We start from the raw sequence: 27,107 nt of genomic DNA, 5'->3' as shown, positions 1-27,107 counted from the left end.
TATTCTCGATTATATTTATAGACCTATGAATATTACGAAATGCATTATAATGTGCAATTCATCCTTGGGAATGGCTCTGTACTAAAATTATTACTGCAAATCCCCACTCATCTCACGCCTTCACGTGAGACAAAAGTCCAGCCTCGCCAAACTTTGAACACACGCAAAGTTTGCTTCAGGAAAAATATCAGCTTTTTAAAAAAAAACTACCGATACGTTGTCTGACGTTACTTCAAACTCTGGGCAGAGGAACCCTCACATGAACGGGTGACCCCGGTCGGCGCCGGCACTGAGAGACCACAAACCGCGATCAGAGGGCGGCCCCAGCCGTCGAGTGACGCTCGATCAGTGGCGCCAATGAACTGCGGCGGTCGTCACTGCCGTGCTCAGTAGAAGAAGTAGGCCCTGCAGTATAGGAAGCTCCCTAGCAGTTTATGTTCGCTGTTTCTTTCAAACTGGCAATAGCTTTTTTTTGGTAAATATAGAAATTATGACACCTCCCTGTACAAGGTTGCAAATGCATGAAAGCTAGGGAGGAATAGTCGCCGGTAGGTAGCACGTACTTTATGGTAACTTACTTACGGTTTCAGACATGCACTGGGCAGCTGAGGCCTTGTTTTAAACGAGTGTCAATAGCAGTTTTGCAGCTGAAATTTTAGTTCTACGAATATCCCCACTGTGTGAGGGGAAACAAGGGGTGATACAGGCATGGGGCTCGAGATTGATGGCTCTGGTGTTGAAATTCTCGGGGATTTAAATATTGATAACAGAGGCTGCTGTTTTTAAAACATCACATTCAGTTCACAGCCTGAAAGAAAAGGTTGATTGTAAAGCCTTATAATAACGTATAATTAGAAGTGATTTTTAAACTAAAGTATTTTCTGATATTAAGAAATATATCGCAGGTGTAAACAGTGCAAACTATAGGAAAACATTAGCCTCAAATCTAGGATTATAAATACTTTTTGGGTTTATAGATTTAGTGGCTGATGCAGTTTCTACTACTTGTAATTCACCTAGATTAGTCATTTGAAATGGTAGTGTTTACATGTTTTTGTACAGTATTCACATTTAAAATGATAGATTATGTTACACATTAAACTCTGACATTGTATTTGAAAGTATTTTTGGTTTGAGATATTTTTGCAGTCCGTGTTTTTTTTCCAAAATGATGCCCAAATCCCTGCCTTTTTCTTTATTACATATACTGTACATGTATCAGGGTTGAACACAGTGCAAAATTAACTGGGGTGTAATGGTTTTGTACTCGGTTAGTGAGAGGCATCCTTTAAAATAAAACATTAACTGATGTGTTTCAACTATGATTTTTCAGTCTGAAACTTATTTTGTACATAAATGAAAAACATTCAAATGTATTTTGCATTTTGGAAGATATGTGCAGTGTATAGAGTTGTTAATCAGAGTTTATGATAAAATGACAATTGCATTTAAAGCTAATATTTTCAAAATATGTTTACCAAAGTCACAAAGTATCACAATATAGCAAGCATATTTTGATCCATGTTTTGCGATCTGGGCAACACTTGTAAGATGTACCTGAGTCTCTTGGTCATGTACTGTGGGGCTCCCAGTGTGGCCTCCTGTATATCAGTGAGACCCGACGTAGATTGGGAGACCGCTTCGCCGAGCACCTATGCTCCGTCCACCAGAAAAAAGCGGATTCTCCCAGTGGCCACCCATTTTAATTCCGCTTCCCATTCCCATTGTGATCTGTTGTGATGAGGCCACACTCCGGTTGGAGGAACAACATCTTGTATTCTGTCTGGGTAGCCTCCAACCTGATGGCATGAATATCGATTTCTTGAATTTCCAGTAATGCCCCTCCCCCTTCAACATTCCCCATCCCCTTTTCCCTCTCTCACCTTATCTCCTTGCGACCCATTGCCTCCCTCTGGTGCTCCTTTTCTTTCTTCCATGGCCTTCTGTCCTCTTCTTTCAGGTCTAACGGACTCCCCCCTTCTCCAGCCCTGTATCTCTTTCACCAACCAACTCCCCAGCTCTTTACTTCATCCCTTCCCCTTCAGGTTTCACCTATCACCTTGTATTTCTCCCTCCTCTCCCCCACCTTTATAACTCTACTCCTCATCTTTTTATTCTCCAGTCCTGCTGAAGGGTCTTGGCCCGAAATGTCGACTGTACTCCTTTCCAGAAATGCTGCCTGGCCTGCTGAGTTCCTACAGCATTTTGTTTGTGTTGCTTGGATTTCCAGCATCTGCAGATTTTCTCTTGTTTGTGATAGGATCAGTGTTTGCTCTTTTTTCATTACCCTTAAGAAGGTGGTGATAAGCAGCAACTGTCCTTCATGGTGAATGTACTCGCACTGGGCTTATGGGGAGGGCGATTCAGGATTTAGAAAAGTAAGGAATGACAGTATGGACCAAGAATTCATGGTGTCTATGAGGGAAGCTGACAACAGGTGGTATTCCTTGGTGGTAGAGATAAAAGACTTGTGAGGTGGTGAGTAATTGCAACGTATTTTGTAGTTGTTATACACTGCAGTCATGCTGTGCTGCTGATGGAAGGAATGGACGTTTGGGTTGGTAGATGTGATGCCATCAGCAGGGTTGCTTTGTTTTGAGCTGTGTTGAGCTTCTTCAGAGCTATTGGATGTGCAGTAATCCAGATATGTAAAAGTGTATTCTGTAGCTTCGCCTGACTGTGCCATGGAAATGCTGGGTTACTACACAGTGGTAAAGCCGTTGAATGTCCAGGGTATGTTGCTGAATCCTCTCAGTTTGGAGATGATAATTGTCTGGTATTTATGTGGCATGAATGTTACCTACTGTTTATCATGTCTAAATGTTGTCTCGATATTACTGCATGTAGGCAAGGATTGGTTCATCTGTTCAGGAATTGTGAATGGAAGTAACCATTGTGCGCTACTTGGATTATCAGAAGGCCTCTGACAAGGCACCACACATGAGGCTGCTTAACAAGTTAAGAGCCCTTGGTATTACAGAACAGATACTAGCATGGATAGAGCATGGTTGGCAGGAGGCAAAGAGTGGGAGTAAAGGGAGCCTTTTCTGGTTGGCTGCTGGTGACTGGTGGTGTTCCGCAGGGTTCTATGTCGGGACCACTTATTTTTATGTTGTATGTCAATGATTTGGATGATGGAATTGATCGCTTTGTAGCCAAGTTTGCAGACGATATGAAGATTGGTGGAGGAGCAGGTAGTTTTGAGGAAGCAGAGAGGCTACAGAACTACTTAGATTAGGAGAATGGGCAAAAAAGTGGTAGATGGAATATAGTGTCGGGAAGTTTATGTTCATGCACTTTAGTAGAAGAAATAAAAGTATAGATTATTTTCTAAGTGCAGAGAAAATTTAAGAGTCTGAGATGCAAGTAGGCCTGAGTGTCCTCGTGCAGGATTCCTTAAAGGTTAATTTGCAGGTTGAATCGCTGGTAGAGAAGGCAAATGCGATGTTAACATTTATTTTGAGAGGACTAGAATATAACAGCAATGATGAAATATTGAGGCTTTATAAAATGGTGAGACCTCGCTTGGAGTATTGTGGGTAGGTTTGGGCCACTTATCTAAGAAACGATGTGCTGACATGGGAGAGGATACAAAGGGGTTCACGAAAATGATTCTAGGATTGAATGCTTGTCATATGAGGAGCAATTGATGGCTCTGGGCCTGTACTCACTGGAATTCAGAAGAATGAGAGATGACCTCATTGAAACCTGTCTGATCAACAAACATCACTTCTAGTCTTGTCATTGAAGGAAGGATATTATTCCATCATCAGTTTCTTCGTCTTTTTATTAGGTCCACTAGAAAAAGTTGTACAGTGATGCCAAGTACATTGACTTCAGTTTTCCCATGCCTTCTTGATACCGTAGAAATATATGGAGTATTTCTTTTTCACTTTGATATCAAGGTCAGTCACTCTTGCTGGAATTCGGCTTTTTCATTTGCGTTTGGAGCAAGACTGTGATGAGATCCAATTTGGAATGCTCCAAGTGAAATCTAAACAAGTTGCAAACAACAGGAATTCTGCAGATGCTGGAAATTCAAGCAACATACATCAAAGTTGCTGGTGAACGCAGCAGGCCAGGCAGCATCTATAGGAAGAGGCGCAGTCGACGTTTCAGGCCGAGACCCTTCGTCAGGACTAACTGAAGGAAGAGTTAGTCCTGACGAAGGGTCTCGGCCTGAAACGTCGACTGCGCCTCTTCCTATAGATGCTGCCTGGCCTGCTGCGTTCACCAGCAACTTTGATGTATGTTGGTTGTCTAAACAAGTTGCGTTGATTGAGTTATTGATGAGGAAGTGCTACTAATAGCAATGGAAAGCTTTAACTACATTGCTTTGATTGAGAGGTAATTACCACGATTGGATTTTTCCTGCTTTTTTTTTTATCTACGTAATGTACGTTGGTAATTTTTCACCTTGCCAGATACGCATTGTTGTAGCTACTAAAGCATCATTGCCATGGGTACAGCTTGTTCTAACGTGCAGGTCTTCAGTGCTGCATCAGGTATGATGTTCAGTTCCATAACATTTGCTGTGTGCAGTGTTCTTAGACGTATCTTTATGGTATGGGATACAGTGCCTTGTAAAAGTATTTAGCTCCCAACCCTTTGTTCACTTAAATGAGTATTACAGCCAGGGATTTTGATAAATTTAATTGAATTTTTATTTAGAATCACATGCTGCTGTTTTTCACAGCAGAGCTCAAAAAACAGGGAAAATTGTAAAGCATAAAAAGCTAAAATTTCACAAATTGAGATGTCAGTATTTCAAAAGTATTCATACCCCTTTATTCAGTACTTAGCTGAACCGCCTCTTGCAGTTATTACAGTCAGTAGTCTTTTTGTACAAGTCTCTATTAGCTTTGCACAACGTGATGGATCAAGATTTGCCCATACCTCCTTGCAAAATTGTTCAAGCTGTGCTAGGTTAGTTGTGGAGCGGTGGAAGACGGCAATTTTGAGGTCTTGTTCGATTAGGTCAAGGTCAGGACTCTGACTGAGCCACTCAAGGACATCAACTTTCTTCATCTGAAGCCATTCCATGGTTGTTCTGGCAGTATGCTTTGGGTCATTATCCTGCTGAAAGACAAACTTCCTCCCCAGTGTAAGCTTTCTGGCAGAGGCGAGCAGGTTTTTATCCAGGATCTCTCTGTATTTAGCAGCATTGATCTTCCCATTAATCCTGACCACATTTCCAGTTCCTGCTGCTGAAAAGCATCCCCATAGCATGTTACCTTCTCCACCATACTTTATAGTAAGGATGGTGTTACCTGGCTGATGTGCAGTATTAGATTTACGCTGCGTACACCGCTTAGTGTTGAGGCCAAAAAGTATTACTTTAGTCCCATCTGACCGCAAGACCTTCTTCCACATCTTTACAGTATCTTCTCAGCGACGCTTTGCAAAGTCTTTATAGGCAAGGATATGTTGTTTTTTGTTAACCAGGGTTTCTTCCTTCACTTTTCTATAAATACCCTTTTTTGTGCAAGGCCTTAGAGAGAGTGCAGCCATGAACTTCATCTCCATTTGCAGTCACTGACTTCTGCAGCTCACTCAGAGTGACTGTTGGTGTCACAGTAGCCTGTCTTACAAGTTCTTCTCAGGTGACTAAGTTTAGAGGTCTAGCCTGACCTAGGCGGTGTGGCTGTGGTTTTATATATTTTCCACTTTTTTTTTTGATGGATTGCACTGAGCTGTGAGTTACGTTCAGTGCTTTTGGGATGGTCTTATGCTGTTCCCCAAATTTGTGATTCCCTGTTATCATTTCCCTGACTTGCTTTGAATGCTCTTTTGTCCTCATTGTGGTTTGGCCTGTTGAAAATCTACCATACTGTTGGACCTTATGTAGAGGGGGGATATTTCTTTTGGTGATCCTCCAATTTTCTACGTTAACAAATTGGGTGAGTTGGTAAGGTAATACACAGAATTGCACATGAGGAAAGTTAAAGTAGTCATTACAAATGGGATGAATACTTTTTCAGCCTCACAGTTTTTAATTTTAGTAAATTGTTGACAGGGTTTGGAATTTTTCTTTGTATTTGACATGTGCAATATTTTGTAGATTTAGCTCAAAAATCCTACTTTAATATATTTTAAATTTAGAAAGTCAGACAGTAAAATGTGAAAATAATTGTGGTGGCTGAATACTTTTTAAAGGCACTCGGTATAGATAGTAGACTTTTGGATCTGTAATTTGCAAAGGAATGCAAGGAAGTTGAGCTTCATTCTTCCACAATAAATATATAATAATTTAGAGGTATAGAGGGATTAAGAGGCATGTCTTGGTGTCAGCAGCTTTTTACATATAAATATTGTCACCTTGAGAGGATCTAAGTGAGAGCCAAGAGCAAAACCTTAGATCATTGACTATTTTTACCATTAATGTATTGAAGGAGTTTCCTCAAGGTTGTCATAGCTGGGATTGGTATTGAGGATAAGCTCCTACTACCTATTAAATGTTTCCAATGGCATGCATCTCAAATAGCCTCTGACAACCAAGTCCAGCTCCTGACCTTCACATGTGGCTTAGCTACTAGGCCCTACAGAAACATTTCTACTGACATGAGGAGGGGTAAAGGCAGGTTACTGGTGCCTTAAAACCAGTCACTTTGGGCAGATGGAGCTCATTGGCTGTAGTTGGCAGCCCATCTAAGAGAAGGGAAACTCTGATCTCAAACCTCTGCTGCCTTGTGGCTATAGCCAATCGGGGGAAGGCTTCAGGAGTAAACTCTGAGGAAATATCTGGAGCTGGAGTCCCTGAGGCACTCCTACATTGAGTTCAACACTGACTGGCAACTCCTGCAACGCTGCTGGTGCCACATTATATTGGTCTCTGCCATTCCTTTGGATTCATCAGCTGTGCGGAGAGGGGAGTCTGCTACATGGGCATCAGCTTACTCTCCATATTTTAATACCCTGGCTTGCGTATCATGTAGATAGATGGGACACAACATTTGACAACGGAGGGCCTCACAATAATGAAATACCATCATAGTCAAAATAAATGCCTTAGTTACTTATGGGCAACTTTTTTTGAGCGGGAGTGGCCAAAACTAGAGATGTGTGAGGGATAGATAGAAGTATCTATGACAGAACTTGTTTAAAAATTCGGTTTTAATTACAAAAGTTGTGGCTTTGTTGTGCACCTTCATTCCACCTGCAACAGGTAGAATTTCCCAATGGCCAACCATTTTAATTCCACTTCCCAGTCCCATTCTGAGATGTTGGTCCATGTTCTCCTCTACGGCCATGATGAGACCACTCTCAGGTTGGAGGAGCAGATTCTGTCTGAGTAACCTCCAACCTAATAGCTTGAACATCAATTTCTCTATCTTATAGTAATTCCTTCCCCCCCTCCCCTTTTTCCATTCCCCATTCTGGCTCCCCTCTGAGACATTGATATTTGATGTCGATATAATGAGCCAATAGGCCTGTTTCTGTACTGTATCTCTCCATGACCATATCTGGATGAAAGAGTATACATATGACGTACCAAATTTTATCATGGATGTATTTCCTTTGTTCTTATGTTCTGTGTATGCTTCCACAGATTTGGTTCTGCTTAAATATTGGTTAAAACTTTTTAAACAATGAAATTTATCTAACAATAAGCCTTGCAAAAATACCTAGTATTTGGATTGTTTCAAAGTTATTTTTGATGGCAATATGCAATACTTGGTGCAAGAGCAAATTTCAAATTTCCATTCAGCAATAGATAACATTCTGTTCATCTGTCCTGAATGTCAGGCAATCTGTCTGAACCTGGTAACTGTAGAGGGTAGTGAGGAATGGTGATGACATGTTGTTACTGTATACATACTGATGAGTATTCAGTTGTTAAGAGGAGGAGTATTTAACTAAAAGTTCAACTAATTAAACTAAAACTATTTGAGATGCATTGCATCTGCTGTTCCAAAATGCAGTTGAAATAAATTGTTTCTCTTTTGTATAAAGGCAAGTTCTGAGGTTTTACAGATACAATTAAATATTGATAATGTAACTTGTTTTTAGTCTTGAAATACAGGTTACCCAATTTTAATAGTTTGTTCTGACTCAGTTTTATATCTTTGCGAATATTTTCAGACTAGTAAACAAAAGTTCAACATAGAAGATTTGAACTTGAATAAAATAGTCATGTTGAGACTGTGAAAAATTGGTGATGTTAACAAACATTTGATTATACAAAACAGATTTTTGAACCAATTTTTAAAATAAAACTTAATTCTATGACTTCATTTTCTATAATTTACAGTTAAAGTTAGCTGTAAATCAAGCCTTTCCTTCAATTTTTAAATGGCTGTCAACTTCTGTGCAACAGAAATTTTGCAGTATCAGTGAACTTCAAAATGTTTGAGTTACCTATCCCTTGTGTAATAGGGTTTTAAATTATGTTATAAATTTATGCTGGATTTAAGTGAATTATAAATGTATTTGTATTGCATTAAAGTGCATTGCAGTCTGTTTTTTTCATTACACTAGCAGAATGCTAATCCATACAATTCACTATAGAGGAATGTACAACATTCTTTCACCCATGAATCACTTGTCACTTTCAAAATAGTGATTTGAAGTTAAATGTGCAGTTGAATTATCTCTGTAGATCTGTTAACATAATATTTTACTTTACACTTATTTTATTTTCTTTTTATAGAAGCTTCATATTGGAGAACGGTCTGAGTCTTCTATATGGGCCATTTTCTTTCAAAAAATGGTAAACGTGTGAAGAAACGAAGACGGAAAGTCAGAAAAAACTGCTTTCTTCGTGGGCCTTGTATGCTGTGTTTCATTGTTCACAATACTTCTGCTATTGATGAGGATCAGCTTGAAAGTGCATCCAAACTAGCAGAAAGATACACTGCATTGACTACTACAGAAGAGTGTGCTAAATTTCTTCTCTCTCCAAAAGAACTTAGTATCTGGGAAGAACAGGGTAAAAGTTTACTTTCCAGTGTTCCAGCAAAACTTATTGGGCCACCTCTTTTTAGGACAGTCTGTTCAGACTATTCCGAGATGCCTGTTTGCAAACGTAAATGTGCTGGGGTACAAGCTTGTACACCTTGCAAACTACCTCGTTCTGCAGTTGGAAGAATTCCTGAGACTGGTTTAAAGAATGACGTAGCACAGTGTCCTGTGTCTGTATGTACTTTGCCTACATCCACAGCAGAATGCGCAAACATGGGACGTGATGGGAACGTGGGTGACAGTTCATCTCTTCTCCAGCATCCATTATCCCCATTGGGATCTGAAGACAGTGAAATAATTCCTCAAGAAAATCTTAAAGATTTAAGAATGGAATCTGAACCACCAAATATTAATGAGCTTCCGTCCTCTATACTACTTAAGGTGAGGCTAATAACCATACAGGATATTACTTACGACATGAAATAATATAGTATCATTTACACAGAAACAAATCTGAATTGTTAGCAATTTTAAAAAATTGTCTACTAGCCATTTACAAAGGATTATGTTGGGGGGGAGGGGAATGGTTAAATTCCTTGACCGACTTCATCTTTGTTTCTGACCTTGTGTTTACTTGGCTACAAAGCTATGATTTCTGTCTAAGTCATTGCAAAAACTTTTACTTGACTTGATATTAATATTGTTCCTATAGTACTGTACCTGTTCTATCAATATTGCTTGCAGATTTACCAAACCCATTCTGAGCATTGTAAACTCTAGAATATTGTAATCTGCCTTGTTCAGTAGATATACTCAGATTAATATTCAAATAGGTTTAACACACTGTGGCAATATTTTGCTTTTATTTTTGGTCAGTTGAAACTATTTGCCTAAAGAGTACAATTTACTTTTGAGAAGTAAATTTGATAATTATAACTTTGGAATTGTTAGTCAACATCTTTTTGCTACTTACATACATTTTTGAGAAAACCTTTCAGCAAAATGAAACCCATACCTGTATTCCAACAATCACTTCATTTCAAAAAAACATGGCAAATTGATTCAATTTCATTTCTTTTTCTTCTTTTGTGTGTTTGCATTTCCCCCAGCAGATTGTTTTAAGACTTGCGTTGATCTCTTTTGAATGATTTAAAGAAAATGCATTAACTTAAGACAAAAGCCTTTGAAGATATTGGACAGGAAGTAGCTGTGGGATGACGGTTGTGAAGGTTGCCATCAACCAAAATTAGGAGGAGGAGATAAAACAAATTAGGAGGAGGAGATGGAGAATATGAAAAGGGATACAAATGGGTCAAGAAAGTGATTGTGACTACAAAATATGGTTGTGCAGGATGATTTGGGGATTCAAATATCCTCATGAGAATATTTCAAGCTACAAGTCATAGTTTCAGATTAAGGTATCACCTATTTCAGGCAGATGAGAATTTCTTTTCTGAGAATCATGAATCTCAGATTTCTCTAAGATAGAGAGACATTTGAATTACACTATCTGAGCATAAGGAAAGAGTTGAAATAAACAGTGGTGAAGTCAAGACTGGGTCTGTCTGCTCCCATTTCTTATTAATTTGGAGCCTCTGCTTCAAAATTCAAAGTTTTGATATTATTGCAATCATTCTGATTTGCTTAACAATCCTTCAGTATTAATAGATTAATGTTGAAAAAATGTTCTAATTATAGAAACTGTTGTAGTTTTGTATAGCCCAAGTGCAAATCTGTTTTGTATAACAGTCATTAAGCACAGACTGAAGTCATCATTTTGTGAACCATCTTGTTAACGGTGTGATCAACTTGCTCCTTCATGACTGACTTAATGTACCATCCAACTGTGCTTTTGCTTCATTTGATTTTTTTGCTGAAACCCAAAATCAATGCCTTTTGTATCTTATCTTATTATTCTAATACACTCTGCTTGTTTTTTCTTTCTCTTATGAAATAAATGCACGTAATGCTGGGAATATCCAGTAGGTCAAGCAGCATTTGTGGAGAGAAAAATAAGAGTTGACCTTTCAGTTTGATTGCTTTTCAGCAGAGTATTTTTGTGTGAACTTGATCATTCAAAACATGGCTGCCAGTTTTCTAATTGTATGAAGTCATGTTTACTTAAATACACAATGCTTGCTAGCCATTGGTGGCTTACGGTTAAGCAATCCATTGATATACTTATCATGTTCATTTGATCTCTTCTGTGGCCTTGTCCATTCGTAGGTCTTTAATTTTCTCCGGAGCTACTGAGACCTCTGCACACTCCTGCAATTTTAACTCCTTGATTAACTTTGAATTAAATTGCTTCACTTTTGGCAGATATAACTTCACATTCAAAGGCCTGAAGCTTTGGAATTTGTTTCTGAAATCTCTGGCTCTGTTTTCTTGCTTAATATACTTTGTCCAAGTTTTTGGTTCTATGTCCTAATTTTCTCCTTGTGGCGCAGTAACAAACATCATGTGATAACACACCATGAATCACCTTGTGCTTCTGTGTCAGATTTCTATATAAAACTCAGTTGCTGAAGTTCGATGTATTGCACTTAAGTCATTATTGGAATTACAGATTTTCTTTCTCTTTGCATCATGGATCTCAGGATAGTGTTCGATTTGAGAGAAAAATTCTTTTATGTGTAATAGCTCATCTGAGTTGTAGTATTGTACCTGTGAAAGCTAATAGGGATTTCAGTAATTTTTCAGAGGCAGTTAATAACTTGTTCCTTTCCACGTCTTCTGGTACATTGGCAGAAACCTTGCCATTTCTTTAGCTTTTGTCTGTTTTTTACAAGGCCGAGTTGCTAGCTCAACACTCAACCCAGGGTGGATGGAAAGCGTGCAAGGAACTGGTTGAATTCACATCCAAGGTCCGCTGCAGATGGCACTACACCACCGGCCGGCTGTTTAATAACTGTAACATGTGCAAAATGCTGGAGGAATTCAGCAGGCCTGGCAGTATCTATGAAAGGACTAAAGAATTGATGTTTCTGGTCTTGTCCTGAAACATCAATCATTACTTCTTTCCATAGATGCTGCCTGACTTGCTAAGTTCCTCCAGCATTTTGCCTGGTACTTTAGGTTTCTAGCATCTGCAGAATCTCTTCTGTTTAGTATTTAATAGCTGTTAACAATTAACTTTTAATGTTACTTATTTTAAAAATGTTTAAGATAGATAAAAGTTTTGTAAACATTTAAATAATTTGAAACTGAACACTTAATTTTAGTACAATAATTTTGCCTTTTGCTTGATGGCTCTAGCTCAAAAATATGGCTTGATATGATGCAAGACTGGATTTCAGTAGCATAACACAACAGATGCCACAGATGCCATTTGTTTGGGTTATTCAGAACATCCACATGTGTGGAGCTCTGAGACTTGCTGCCATTTTAAAGCTAAATGTCATCATTTCCAGCTCAATGCATGATGTGAATTAAACTTGATTGAGAAAGTAAACAAATTTAAGAGTTGTCAGTTGTTCTGTGAAGGCTATTGTGCAAAACATCCATTCATGTGATCAGATAGATTTCCATCAAAGTTAAGAAAACTTTATTTTCCCAAGGTCTCACATTCTGTCTTTTCTGGCTTTCTTTTGAGTGGTTCTTTCAGCTCAGAAGAAATGACTGAAGCATAAATGGATAACTATTGTAATGCACCTAAGGTGAAGAGGCTGAAATGTTTAGGGGAAAAAAATCATTACTTTTGCTCTCGATCGACACACGTATTTCCAATTGTGAAGTCAACGTTCTAAAATGCAGAGATGTAGAGAGGCTGGCTATGGTGTGTTGAAAGGAATTGTGTCATGTCTCTTTTGTTACCATCCCTATATGCTTCTGAAACACTCGTCCATGCCTTTTTTTAGATTCATTATTATTCCATCTCTTTTGGTGACCTAATCTGGCATTAAATCTGCCTACAAATTTTCATTAAATTCCAAGTTGGTCTTGTTTCTTTTCAAGATCTGACATTCCTTCGAGAGTTCCCTGCTCTTCCAGTTCTGGCCTTTTGCAGCATGATTTTCATTTGGTCCATTATTAGCAGAACTTTGAGTCTCATTTGGCAACTTGATGTAATTTTCAGCTGACATTTCCTCTGAGTTAAATCTCTGTGAGACCCGAGCTTTTTATGAAGAATTTCTTTTGATATATTGTACTAAAGCATAATGCAATTTGACAAAAACTAGAGTTTTGCTTTCTGCATTTATAGAGGAGATAACACTTGGAATGACTATTGTATGCAGATTTTGCCTTCCTGTACAAGGAAAGCTCTACTTGCAACAGTAGAAATGCAATGAAGATTCAGCAGGTTGAGACCTTAGACTGGGGTGAGGGGATACATTGTCTGATGAGGAGAGATTGGACAGAGGAGGGTTATACTCTGTGTTTAGAAAAATGAGGAATAATCCTAATGAAAAATGAAGAATTCCTACAGGCCTTGAAGGTTTGATGTCATGATGATGTTTCACCTGGGTGGCATGTCCTAGAGACATAATCTCAAAGTTCACAACTGTGGGAAGAAGTTTCATTTTCTGAAGGCTAGTGACTCCTTGGGATTCTCCACTCGAGGGCTTTGGAGGCTGAGTTGCTGAGTGTAAACAAGATAAGAAATCAAAAGATACTTAGTATTAAGGGAAGCAAGGGATACAGGGTTAGAACACAAAAGATCAGCCATGATCCTGTATAGAGCTTGGCATGAGGGTCAAATGTTTTATTCCTTATGTTAAAATGTCATGAGTATAATGATAGCTTTTCATTTGTATGTTTTATGTGCTAACACTTTGGAATTTTCTGTTCAAGAAATTGAATAGTATTATAGTTGGTTTGGAAGATTCTATAGTTTATAATGAGGTGGTACATGTGCTGGATTTTCCATAATGATCGATCTGATTGTAACAGCTTAATTCTGCTGGGATCTCCAGATAACTTGAGGCATAAGTGAGCTTGCAATAACCTTAGAAGAAAAATCTAGCTTTAGAAATGTTGCAAGGTCGAGTATTGTGCATAGGACATGAGTTCCCTTCTGAAGAATGCTGGGCTATTTGAATATGTAAAACAGAATGGCAGAAAAGGTTATGGTGGGCACTTAAAATTTTTTTTATATTTGCTTGTGAAGATTGACAAAAGGTTAAGTGTAGTAGTACTAAAACATTATTAATATGTTCATTTTAAAAAATAGCTTTTATTCTGCCTTGACTGTAAGACCTTATTTAAAATTAAAATTTTTATATTGCATATGCTTAGATATATGGTGGATTCTGGTTAATTTGGATTCATCAGAACCAGTACATTTTGGCTCAATTGAGCAGCTACCTCAATTAGCTGAAGTTTCATGGAAGTAGTTAAAAAGGTATAAAAAGACAAACTTGTTGTTTAACTGAGTAATAAATTATATATTTAAATGAAATACAGAACAAATTAGAACATTTTACCAATACTACCACAATGCTATGAAACTGCGTATTGGTTCCTAATAGTTATCGACAGATATGTTCATCCAGTGCCGTGTTCTTTTGATTGACTGTAAGTGAACAAAATCAGTGCAGACACCTAGTGCAAATAGTGGACTGCGTTCATACAATGCTTTTGACAATTGCATCTTCCAAATCTTCATTTTCATTGTAACATTCAAGATGATTGTTGACCCTTTCAAGTTCTTCGTAGTTCCTAACTTGAAGTAGTGAAATTGTTTTGTTTTACTCTTTGCTATTTATTCCATCTCCAAGTCTGCTTGCTTGAATTTGCAGTGAGCAATCAATTCTGAATTGTCTTACTGTTAGTGACAAAAATCACATATAATGCTGGAGGAACTCAGCAGGTCAGGCAGCATTTATGGAAATAAATAAGTTTTAATTTCTATGGGTACCGTCTGACCTGCTGAGTTTCTCTAGCAATTCTCATGTGTTGCTTTGGATTTCCAGCATCTGTAGGCTTTCTCATGTTAGTGACAAAAAGTCACTGCTTTTTGAACAGAAACACATGCAATTGATGCTAGTTAAAAGCTGTTCACTCACTCTAATCACGGTGTAGTGGCTAATGGCCACTCAAGTGCACACAACTGACTCCAGTTAGAAATTGTTCGGCAACACTCTCCTGTCGCAATTATGAGGCATAGTGTCCCAAATGAATGAAGGGAATTGGGCCCCATGTCTCAGGAAGGATGTATTGTCATTGGAGAGAGTCCAGAGGGGGTTCACGAGGATGATTCTGGGAATGAAGGGGTTAACATATGAGGAGCATCTTGCGGCTTTGGGCCTGTACTCACTGGAACTTGGAAGAATGCAGGGTGGGGGGGGTGTGCGCGGGGAGATCTCATTGACACCTTCCAAATGTTGAAAGGACTAGATAAAGTGGATGTGGAGAGGATGTTTCCTCTGGCAGGGGATATCCAGAACTAGAGGGCACAGCCTCAAAATCGATTGGTGGACCTTTTAGAACAGAGGTAAGGAGGAATTTTTTTAAGCCAGAGAGCAGTGAATCTGTGGAATGCTGTGCCACAGACTGCAGTGGAGGCCAAGTTGGTGAGTATAAAAAAAGCGGAAGCTGATAGTTTCCTGATTGGTCAGGGTATCAAAGGATATGCGAGAAGGCAGGTGTATGGTATTGAGTTGGATCCAAGATCAGCTGTGATGGAATGGCCTAACTCTGATTCTATGTCTCAAGGTCTTATGGTCAAATGGAATCTCAGCTATTTTGTCCATTAGCTTTTGTTCTTTAGAGTTGTCTCAAATAAACAGCGGTCCTGATTAACTGATGGCTCAATTAACCGGAATCAACTATATTTCTGTTGGTGTTGTAAATGTTCAGGAATTTCAGATTGTAATGCAGAAAAATAGGTGCAGCTAACTTGGGTTACAAAATTCATGTAGGTAACTCTTGCTTCGGCTCGTGGCTTAATATAGGGGGTGATAACCCCTGGCCTGGCCAAACTTAAGAAATCTCGTTTGGGTGGATGCTGCACGATGTGTTTCCCATTACAAATCAGTACCCTGAAATAACGAACAGTACCCCATATGCGATTAAACTATTAAGCTTTATAATTCTTACTTTGACTATATGGTTAGTAAAGAAACGAAAAAAAAAGAAAAGGGCCCAATCTTATTAAACAGTCTGTGGTGCAAAACTGAAGCTCACTGATAAGTCGATCGTTCACCATCGACCTCTTCTGATCGTCGCTGCCCTTCGGACCCTCGCTCCAAGTCCACCTGTCCGTTGGTCTGCCAGATCTCTCCATTCACGTCTTCTCTCCTCACCTCTCTCTGGCAAAAGCCTGCTTAAAACCTCCTTCCAGATTCACAAGACAGTGCAACAAAATCCTGATTGGCTAACATGCGTACCACAGTCCTGTTATCTCCAGCCATAACCCAGTCACACGTTTGCAAAGTTCCTGATTCACATACCCTCAGAATTTTACAGACGTATTACATTGCAAGATTGAGAAACAAAACCTCAGGTTCTGACAGTTTTGCAAACAGAAAGATTTTCAAAGATTCAAACTACATTTTTTTAATCGAAGTATATTTAATGCAGTATACAACCCTGAGATCCATCTTCCTCACAGACAGCCACGAAGCAATTGATGGACCTGACACAATTTCCTGATTCTTAGCTTGTATGCATTGCAGTCACATCAACCTGTGTTTATGTAACACTTTGAAAAATACTTCTTGACAAAGGTAGACAGACTCGATGTTTTGCCTGGTTGGGGTGTCTGGAATGAGTGATCAGACTCTCAGGTTACAGGGAAAGAAATGCTGAATTGTGATGAGGGACAATTTCTTCATGGAGTGGTGTTTATTCTATGTAATTTGTTGCCAGGCAGCCTTAGTGATATCAAGGACATCTAGTCTTATAATGTTGCAAACAGCGTGACATGCACCAGGGAAAGGATGGAGTTCGAAGCTAGACAAAGGCCAAACTGACTGGTGCAGTGGATTATTGGCTACTTCATAGAATAAGCCCACATAAAAATGTGGTCACAGATTGGCTTCGACTGGGTGAACCACATAGTCCCTTGTTTAAATTCAGTATCCGGCCCAATGCTGCCACGCACCTCCTCACAAGCAGCTCGAAACCCCGGGTGCACAGACAATGTTCCCAGAAAGCTCTCGCCAGCCTTCTCCTTGCAGGCCCGTTTTCCTCACTCATTTTCTGGAACCCCACCATGAGCACCATTGGGCTTCCAGTCAGACCAAAAGCATTGTCCAGTGCTTGCAGATAATTGATAGCTGTCGCTACGGGACACTTTAACCTGACGGCTCTCACAACATCAGTGGCCTGCCCATTTAAACTTTAACCCAATCTCTGTTGCTTTTTATCATCAGAACACTGCCACTCATCTAACAACTGAGAGGTCTGCTCCGCCCAAGTCTCATATTACTCCTCCCCTTTAGGAGTGGGCGTTATTCCAGAGAATAGGCAGAGCCTGCCATAGCTGGGACCTTGAATCTGATTTTTCCATTTATTCGCCAGAGAAGTAAGAGCGGATAATAACTCTGAATTCTCACTCTTCACCGGGGGACGTGGACTGATTAGACATTCCAAATCTGACCACTCTTTCCCCTCACTCCTCAGAAACAATAGACAATAGGTGCAGGAGTAGGCCATTCAGCCCTTCGAGCCAGCACCACCATTCACTGTGATCATGGCTGATCATCCACAATCAGTACCCTTTTCCTGCCTTCTCCCCATATCCCTTCACTCCGTTATCTTTAAGAGCTCTATCTAACTCTTCTTTGAAAGAATCTAGAGAATTGGCCTCCACTGCCTTCTGGGGCAGAGCATTCGACAGAACCACAACCCTCTGTGTGAAAAAGTTTTTCCTCAACTCCGTTCTAAATTGTCTACCCCTTATTCTTAAACTGTGGCCTCTGGTTCTGGACTCCCCAACATCGGGAACATGTTTCCTGCCTCTAGCATGTCCAATCCCTTAATAATTGTATATGTTTCAATCAGATCCCCTCTCATCCTTCGAAATTCCAGTGTATACAACCCCAGTCACGCCAATCTTTCAACATGTGACAGTCCTGCCATCCCGGGAATTAACCTCATGAACCTACGCTGCACTCCCTCAATAGCTAGAATGTCCTTCCTCAAATTTAGAGACAAAACTGTACACAATACTCCAGGTGTGGTCTCACCAGGGCCCTGTACAACTGCAGAAGGACCTTTTTGCTCCTATACTCAACTCCCCTTGTTATGAAGGCCAACATGCCATTAGCTTTCTTCACTGTCTGCTGTACCTGCATGCTTACTTTCAGTGACTAATGAACAAGGACACTTAGATCTCGTTGTACTTCCCCTTTTCCTAACTTGACACCATTCAGATAGTAATCTACCTTCCTGTTCTTGCCACCAAAGTGGATAACGTCACATTTATCCACATTAAACTGCATCTGCCAAGCATCTGCCCACTCACCCAACCTGTCCAAGTCACCCTGCATTCTCATAACATCCTCCTCACACTTCACACTGCCACCCAGCTTTGTGTCATCTACAAATTTGCTAATGTTACTTTTAATCCCTTCATTTAAATCATTAATGTATATTGTAAATAGCTGCGGTCCCAGCACCGAGCCTTGCAGTACTCCACTAGTCACTGCCTGCCATTCTGAAAAGGACCCATTAATCCCTAATCTTTGTTTCTTGTCTGCCAACCAATTTTCTATCCATGTCACTACCCTACCCCCAATACCATTTGCTCTAATTTTGCACACTAACCTCCTATGTGGGACCTTATCAAAGGCTTTCTGCAAGTCCAGGTACACTACATCCACTGGCTTTCCCATGTCCATTTTCATAGTTACATTCTCAAAAAATTAGTTAAGCATGATTTCCCCTTCGTAAATCCATGCTGACTCGGATCTATCCTGCCACTGCTGTCCAAATATGCTGCTATTTCATCCTTTATAGTTGATTCCAGCATCTTCCCCACCACTGATGTCAGACTAACTGGTCTATAATTGCCTGTTTTCGCTCTCCCTCCTTTCTTAAAAAGTGGGATAACATTAGCTACCCTCCTTTTCAGGAGCTGATCCTGAATCTATAGAACATTGGAAAATGATTACCAATGCGTCCACGATTTCTAGAGTTACCTGCTTAAGTACCCTGGGATGCAGACCATCAGGCCCTGGGGATTTATCAACCTTCAGTCCCATCAATTTACCCAACACCATCTTGTGCCTGATGCGAATTTCCTTCAGTTCCTCTGTTACCCTAGGTCCTCTGGCCACTATTACATCTGGGAGATTGTTTGTGTCTTCCCTAGTGAAGACAGATCCAAAGTACCTGTTCAGCTCATCTGCCATTTCCTTGTTCCTCATAATAATTTCACTCGTTTCTATCTTCAAGGGCCCAACTTTGGTCTTAACTAATTTTTTCCTCTTCACATACCTAAAGAAGCTTTTTTACTATCCTCCTTTATGTTCTTGGCTAGCTTACCTTCGTACCTCATCTTTTCCCCCTGTATTGCCTTTTTAGTTATCTTCTGTTGCTCCTTAAAAGGCTCCCAATCCTTTGGCTTCCCACTCATCCTTGCTATGTTATACTTCCTCTCTTTTATTTTTATACTGTCCTTGACTTCCCTTGTCATCCACGGTCACCCCTTACTCCCCTTAGAACCTTTCTTCTGCTTTGGAATGAACTGATCCTGTACCTTCTGTATTATTCCCAGAAATACCTGCCATTGTTGTTCCACTGTCATCCCTGCTAGGGTATCTTTCCAGTCAACTTTGGCCAGCTCCTCCCTCAGTACTGGTCTGCTTTACAGTGAGAGCTGTGCCAGTCATTTTATCTAACCCCTGCTCACAATCGCAACTTTAACAGTACTTAACAGTGGAATTAACAATTCATCCGAAGTACAAATATCTTGCCCCACTGGTTCATTGCTCAGAGTAATCACACAGCATCCAATGGAATCAATCCCGAACATAGCTCCCACAATTGTAACTCTAGCTTTGGCTCGCAGCTTAATACAGGGGGTGATAATCCCCAGCCCGGCCAAACTTAAGAAATCTCGTTTGGGTGGATGCTGCACGATGTAATAACAAACAGTACACCATATGCGATTAAACAATTAAGCTTATAATTCTTACTTTGACTATATGGTTAGTAAAGAAACGAAAAAAAAAGAAAAGGGCCCAATCTTATTAAACAGTTGGTGGTGCAAAGTTGGAGCTCACTGATAAGTCGATCATTCACCATCGACCTCCTCCGATCGTCGCTGCTCTTCGGACCCTCGCTCCGAGACCACCCGTCCGTTGGTCTATCAGATCTCTCCATTCGCGTCTTCTCTCCTCATCTCTCCCCGGCAAAAGCCGTGAGAAACCTCCTTCCAGATTCACAAGACAGAGCAACAAAATCCTGATTGGCTCACATGCATACCACAGTCCTGTTATTTCTAGCCATAACCCAGTCACACATTTGCAAAGTTCCTGATTAACATGCCCTCATTTATGTAACACCCTGGGAAAGGTTTCACTGCTAACGTAATGGTCTTCCTGCAGAAGCAGTGTTTGGGTTATGGTTAGAGATAATGGGGTGCCTTGGAATGTGAGCTGTCCAATGAGAGGAGTGTGTTCTCGTGCCGTGTGCCTGACACCGAAGTGATCTGGGTCCTTCGTTCGGCGGGAGATAGAGAGAGGTCGTAGATTCCAGAAAGGAGTGGACTTGGAGTAGGGCCGGAAGTGGACGAAGCCCGGGGAAATTGATGGAGGATTAGTGAAAGGGAAATATGTGAGCTCCAACTTGTGCACAGTAGACTGTTTCATTAAAATGGGCCCTTTTCTTTACTAACCCTTTAGTCAAATTGAGAATTATAAAGCTAAACCGTTTAATTGCATATGGTGTACTGTCTGATATTTTGTGGTACTGATTTGTAACAGGGTAACAAATTGCTCAGCATCCACACAAACAGGAGGTTTTGCACTTCAATTTCACACGTTTGGCAGGGCCAGAGATTGTCTTCCCTAGACTTATGCAGCTGATAGAATCTGAGGGTTACAACTAGACATGCTCTTTTGCACACCACTGTTGTAACACATGGTTATCTTAGTTACTGCTGACTTCTTGTGACCTTGAAGCAGAATGGCCAATCTACATTCACCTCTCTTATTAAAGGTTCAAAGGTTCATTTAATATCAGAGAATGTATACACTATACAACCTGAAATTCGTACTTTCGCTGACATCCATGAAAAAAGAAACCTCGTACAATAAATGATAATCATTGAAGCCTTGAAGCCCCCCCCCACACAAGTAGCAACAAAAGCAGCAACACCTCCCTGCTCCCTCCTCCTCACTTGTGCCAGCAAAAGCAATAACCCTGTCCACTATGGAAGCAACTGCAGAAGCCTCCCAAAGAGATCTTGATATAGAGTCCATCAAAACAGCAGTCAATAACCCAACACTTTGGTATCTCAGATAGGCTCTCTTCCTCCGGGGGGCGGGGGAGAGAGGGAGGGAGGGAGAGGGATATCGCTTCTGCAACAACGAAAGCACAGACTAACAACTTGCTGTTCCAATGATACAGTATTAAGTGTTGCTTCTCCAAGGTCCCCGTCTTGAGGACTTGTCAAGCTTTCACTCTCCATGAAAAGAGAGAGAGGAATCGCTTGAGTACAGAGGCGTTCTTCTGACAGCAGCTGGCGATTAGCAAACATACTGCCTGCTCTCTTGGTGTTTCAGTCTCCCACAATGTTTCAGTCAGCGAAATCGGCAAGGAACCAGGTTGTCCACAGGGCTACTCCCTGACTTCCGACCTCCCAACCCCAAGGGTGCATGTCTTCCAGGCTGTTCCTGTAGATAGTGAAGCTCTAGGCTGCATAGTCAGTCCAAAAACACCGCTTGTGAAGAACCATAGTTTGAACTGTAGGTCATGGACTCTGACTGATCCACAACAATTTTGAAAGGAAAAGAAGGACATAAAAGAAGAAAAATAAGCTGTTTTGTGGACAAACTGAAAGTCGTCACCTGGGTCTGCAAAATCCACTGGTGCAATCTTTCCTTGCTCCTCCCACTTAATAAGGTGTTTTGCCCACAGAACTACTACTTGATGTTTTTGTCTTTTGCACCAGTCTCTGTAAACTGCAAGGACTGTTGTGCAAGAAAATCCCAGGAGATCCGCAGTTTCTGAGATACTCAATCCAGACCGTCCAGCACCAACAATCGTTCCACAGTCAAAGTAATTTAGATCACATTTCTTCCCTATTCTGATGTTTGGTCTAAACATTGTGATGTTAACTGCATATTGTTATGCATTGAGTTGCTGCTGCATGATTGGCTGATTAGATATTTGCATTAACAAGCAGATGCAATGTATGAAGTCACTACTGAGTGTATATACACTTCCCCCCATATGTATCAATTGTGCTGAATTGGTGATGCTTGAAAGCTGTTAGAAGCTATTCAGTGGACCTCTTGTACAATCTACTTCAGCGTTGTCCTTGCACCAATTGTCTATCTGCAGTGCACTTTCTGTAACTGTAACATCATAATCTGCATTGTTACTGCTTTTTCCATGTACTGCTCCATGTACTTGTGCTTTGAAATTATCAGTATGGATGGTTATGCAAATCAAAGTTTTTTCACTATTTTTGTGCACTCGACAAGAATAAACCAATTACCCTTCTTTCCAACCCTTTAACTCAGAAACATGTAATTTGAGTGGCAGTGTGCTGGGATATTGACTTTGACTTAGTTTTGTACTCACTATCTGCAAATATTTGTTTCTGTAATTTGTGGTGCTTTTTGTTTTTTTTAAGAACAACTCCCTACATGTGTATTGAAAAAGACAATGCTCTTTTTAAACATGTTACATCGTTATTTCACAAACTGTCCACTGGGTGTAGCTGAAAATCCATTCAACTTGTTCGTTTCTTCAGAATAGTTCAGTTTAATTTTTAACTTTCATATCTAACATTTTTTATAATCAGATCTATTGTGTAAAAATTCATCTTGGTGCCTTTCAGTCATCCAACTTTTCTAATATAATCTTTGAGCATTGTTTTAGTTTGCCTCTTCTGACTGTGTCAGACAGTCGTTTGGGTCTTTCCAGGAATTTGATGTTGGTGGTCTGTATTTTGAATTCATTTGAAGAATATTTTTAAAGTGCATATTAAATTATTGCTTTTAATGCTAGCTGCTGTGGCACTAATCATGTGGGACCATTCTTGGTATACTTTTTGTTTTTGCAGTCTAAATTTCTCTCTGTGCATCTTGATGTTTAGGAGCCATATGCTTCATGTGAACACTAGTCTGCTAAGGGAGGAAAATACTGATTTTTAATCTTTTAGAAAAATACACATGAAGTTGAAAAATCTAGAAAATGTGTTTTTGTTTGCTTGAACTTTGAATGAAAGCATTAATTATCTTCCAGAAAATTTAGAACAAAGTATAGTACAGCACAGTACAGGCCCTTCGGCCCACAATTTTAGAACACATGTTGGAATCTTCACCCAACATTCTAAATATTAACTGATCATTGCCTATTTTAAAAAAATTTCAGGTCTTTGCTCACTTATCTTTGAAGGAAAGATGTCTTTCAGCATCGTTGGTTTGCAAGTACTGGCGTGACCTTGGTCTAGATTTCCAGTTTTGGAAGCAGCTGGATCTTAGTGGACGACAGCAGGTATGGACTTGGTTGTCTTATTTATATATATATATATATATATAATCCTGGAGGCCAAGTGAATGTAGCATATGAAAAACATTTACTAGATTTGCAGGGTGTATATAATAAGCTTTTACATCAAGAAGGGCTGTGTAAATTACTGTACAAAGATGTGCTCTTCATGTACCAATGACATTTGTAATAAATAATAGGTAGACTTATTTACTTGCAAGGTATTTTCTATGCATCTTGGAAAATAATTTTAAAAATGGTAGTATTTCAGTTGTTCTTACTAAATATTTGATCATCTTTTTCATTTGGAAAAGTGAATTGTCTGCGGTAAGGTAGTATGTGTTCAACCCCATAGCCACTCAGTGCTCCCATCAGTAAATATTGGCTTGGCAATGGTACTGATCCTTGAGAATAAGTTAATATCTTTTTAAAATCAACTTGTATAATCAAGTTATGCCTGAAGTTCTGATGAAGGGTCTCAGCCTGATACATTGACTGTTTACTCTTTTCGATAGATGCTGTCTTGCATGCTGAGTTCCAATGGCATTTTGTATGTGCTACCCTAGTAGTTCTGTTAGGCTATCATTGTGAACTATTGCACAGGAAAATACCTGCAGTCCTGCTGGATGGAGATGTGCAGGTTTTTGACAAAGGGATGATAAAATTTGATTTTCATACAAATCAGACTGTCCTTCTCAGGTACCTACTGTCCTTGTTTATCTGATTGATGGAGTACAGGATACCCTGGTGATTAGCTGTAGTGTATCACATGGACTGTGGTCATGATGCATTTTTTAAAAAAGAATTGTGGAATCCTTATGAACAAGAAGGGCATAAGGTTAATTTGGCCCTTTTGGGCTCACTGTAGAAAAGTCCATTGAGAGCCCTTCACTCAGTCATTATCTTATTGTGCTACCAAATTCCCTGTAACCTATTCCCTCACATGTGCCCATTAACATTTCTTTTGATTCTCATACCCACCACCTATACCAGGGATAATTCACAGTTGCCAGCTAGCTATCAACTAACTTATCTTTAGGAAGAAATGGGAAACCAGAGAAAACTTCTACCATCCCAGAGAATATGTGCAGACCCTGTACAGATAGGACTGGAGGCCAGATTTGAATTCTGATCACAGTAGTTGTGAGATTCCTGATTTGAAACAACTTGATTGTAAAAAATGCTTTCACTGTTCTTTTGCATTTGAATAAAATATGCTAGTGAAATGCAAAATAAATATTTTGACCACTTACACACAATGTACGTGAAAGCGACCAAGATTTTTTTGTCAAGGATCTGTCTTAAGGAAATTAATAATTAAACTGACGTTGGCTAAATGAAATGGTTCGAGACATACTGAAATTGTTGAAATTCTCAAATATTTATTTCCAAAATGCTGAAAGGTACTGTGGAGTTGATTTATAAAACATTCAAAATTAGGGTGAGGGAAGCTTTGTGAATTCTGTTTTGATTCGTGGTTTGAGATGTAGGCAGTATTCTTTACAAATTTGGCTCCAGTTCCACGATTTTTTAAATCTTAAAAAATTTAAACTTTATAGTTTAATTTATCGAAATTACTTTTTTAAGCCTTCTTTGAGTGATCCAATTTTTTTACTTCGGAAAAATAAAGGTATTAATTCTTCTTTGGATTTATTTAAAGAAGATAGATTGATGTCTTTTGAACAATTAATTGATAAATATTCTCTTTCATACTCACACTTTCTGCAATACCTTCAAGTTAGACATTTTTTACAAAAATATTTAAGTAATTTTCTTTACATATTGGAGGCTGACCTGTTAGATACTATTATGAGTATGAATGCTTTGATTAAGGGTTCTATTGGAAGAATTTATAATTTATTATTACAATGGGATAAGCGTTCATCTAAGATTAAACAGGATTGGGAAAAGGAACTTAATTTGACTTTTATGACGGAAGATTGGATACGGATTTTGAAGCTGGTTAACTCTTCTTCAATTTGTGCTAGCCATTCATTGATTCAATTTAAAATTGTACATCATTATCATTTGACGAAGGAGAGACTTTCTAAAATCTTTTCTAATGTTGATAGTCATTGTGGTAGATATAAAACTGAGAAAGCTACACTGACACATGTTTTAGTCTTGTTCTATATTGGAACAGTTCTGGAAGTCGGTTTTTTCAACAATTTCTAAAGCACTTCAAATTAATCTACAACCTAATAAATTAACTGTGCTTTTTGGAATAATTCCTCAAAATATTCATGGTATTTCTGTGTCTGACCAACATGTTATTGCATTTGTTACATTGATAGCTAGGAGGGCCATTTTGTTGAAGTGGAAGGATACATCAGCTCCCACTTTGTCACAATGGTTCTCTCAAGTGATGCTATGTCTTAGTTTGGAGAAAATTAGAAGTTGAACCTTTGAACCTTTATTTGATTTTGAGAAAAGATGGGGCTCATTTGCTCATTATTATCATTTGAGCTAATTGATATAATTTTTCCACGATCTAATTGTAAATGTTTTTAGTATATTTTCTTGCTGGTGGTTTGATGTTTATTTTTAGAAGCTTTTTGTATGACGCATGACTCCGGGGTTGTACACTTAACGGGTTCTTTTATTTTTCTCACTTTTCTGTTTAGTAGGTTATTTTTGTTATCACAGATTTTTTTTTCAATCTTTAAGATAATGTCTTTTTTGAGACATTGTAAGTGTTGTTACTTCAATGTACTCATGTTATTTTTTCTGTGTAATATAACAATAAAAAGATTTGAGAAGAAAGAACGAGATGTAGGTTTCCAAGGCTTCCCATAAGTGAGAGTATGATATGCTTCCTTTAAACAGTGGTTTATGTTGCCTTCAGACAAGAAATGAAAATATTCATTTGTGGCTTTCCTATTCTTTCTATTGTGTTGGAAAATATTTGTGGCTTTTCTATTCTATGTTCATGTTGTGAAATTCAATAAACAAACTCTTTCAACCATTCCAGAATTGAGTTAATTATATTCCATTCCAAATTGGATTTAAAATACTTTTGTACTCCTTGTTTACTCTTTTGTACTCTTCTTTAAAGAGTACAAAAGAGAACATATTTTTGGAATATAAAAGTTAATCCAAAACTGGCAATGTTTTTGAACATGCCATTCATTTACTTAATTATTTTGTTAGAAAGGGAGAAGAAACTAGAACATTATGTAGGGGTGGGTGGTGAGGGTTGGGGAGCTAGTTTTCTAGTGCTAATGGGGAAGGCCAAGTGAGGCAATAGGATGAGTGCCTCAGTGGAAATTCAGGAAGGAGAGTAAGAAAATTGGAAGGGCAACTAAGGAATGTGTAACCAAAGCAAATGGCAGAGTAAAGCACTGAAGAGGGAGCAAGAAAAGAAATATGTTAATGACGACATCAGTGACACAGTCAGTTATAGAACCATGCAATGCTGAAACTAGCATCTCAGCCCACCATGATCATAATAACCATCGAGTAGTTATCTCGATTTGTCCCATTTTCCATCACTTTATGCTTACCCCTTTATACCTGAGAGCTTCATAGACTTGCACAAGTCAAAAATGGATCCTTGACTCAACTTTTCCATGAATGTGTTTTACTGAGCAAGT

The 27,107-nt window shown here is 39.1% G+C and overlaps 1 protein-coding gene across 4 annotated transcripts in view; it reads left to right on the top strand.

The window, feature by feature from the left end:
- The first annotated feature begins 246 nt into the window (after window positions 1–246).
- The window catches only part of fbxl17 (F-box and leucine-rich repeat protein 17), a 694,756-nt gene continuing 667,895 nt past the window's right edge, over window positions 247–27,107 (top strand). The window contains exons 1-4 of one of the 4 annotated variants that reach the window (XM_063068624.1): window positions 252–548; window positions 4,425–4,505; window positions 8,651–9,342; window positions 23,398–23,520. In XM_063068624.1, the coding sequence (XP_062924694.1) occupies window positions 8,686–9,342; window positions 23,398–23,520 (780 nt within the window). In that variant the 5' untranslated portion in view covers window positions 252–548; window positions 4,425–4,505; window positions 8,651–8,685. Of the gene's footprint in view, window positions 549–4,424; window positions 4,506–8,650; window positions 9,343–23,397; window positions 23,521–27,107 lie in introns of all 4 variants that reach the window. The other 3 variants (XM_063068626.1, XM_063068625.1, XM_063068623.1) reach the window with 3 other exon arrangements.

The sequence above is a fragment of the Mobula hypostoma genome, chromosome 16 (genome assembly GCF_963921235.1).
Source record: "Mobula hypostoma chromosome 16, sMobHyp1.1, whole genome shotgun sequence".
In the NCBI taxonomy this organism is placed as follows: Eukaryota; Metazoa; Chordata; class Chondrichthyes; order Myliobatiformes; family Myliobatidae; genus Mobula; species Mobula hypostoma.
Note: the sequence above shows the minus strand (reverse complement) of the source record. Positions and strands in the feature narration are given on the sequence as shown.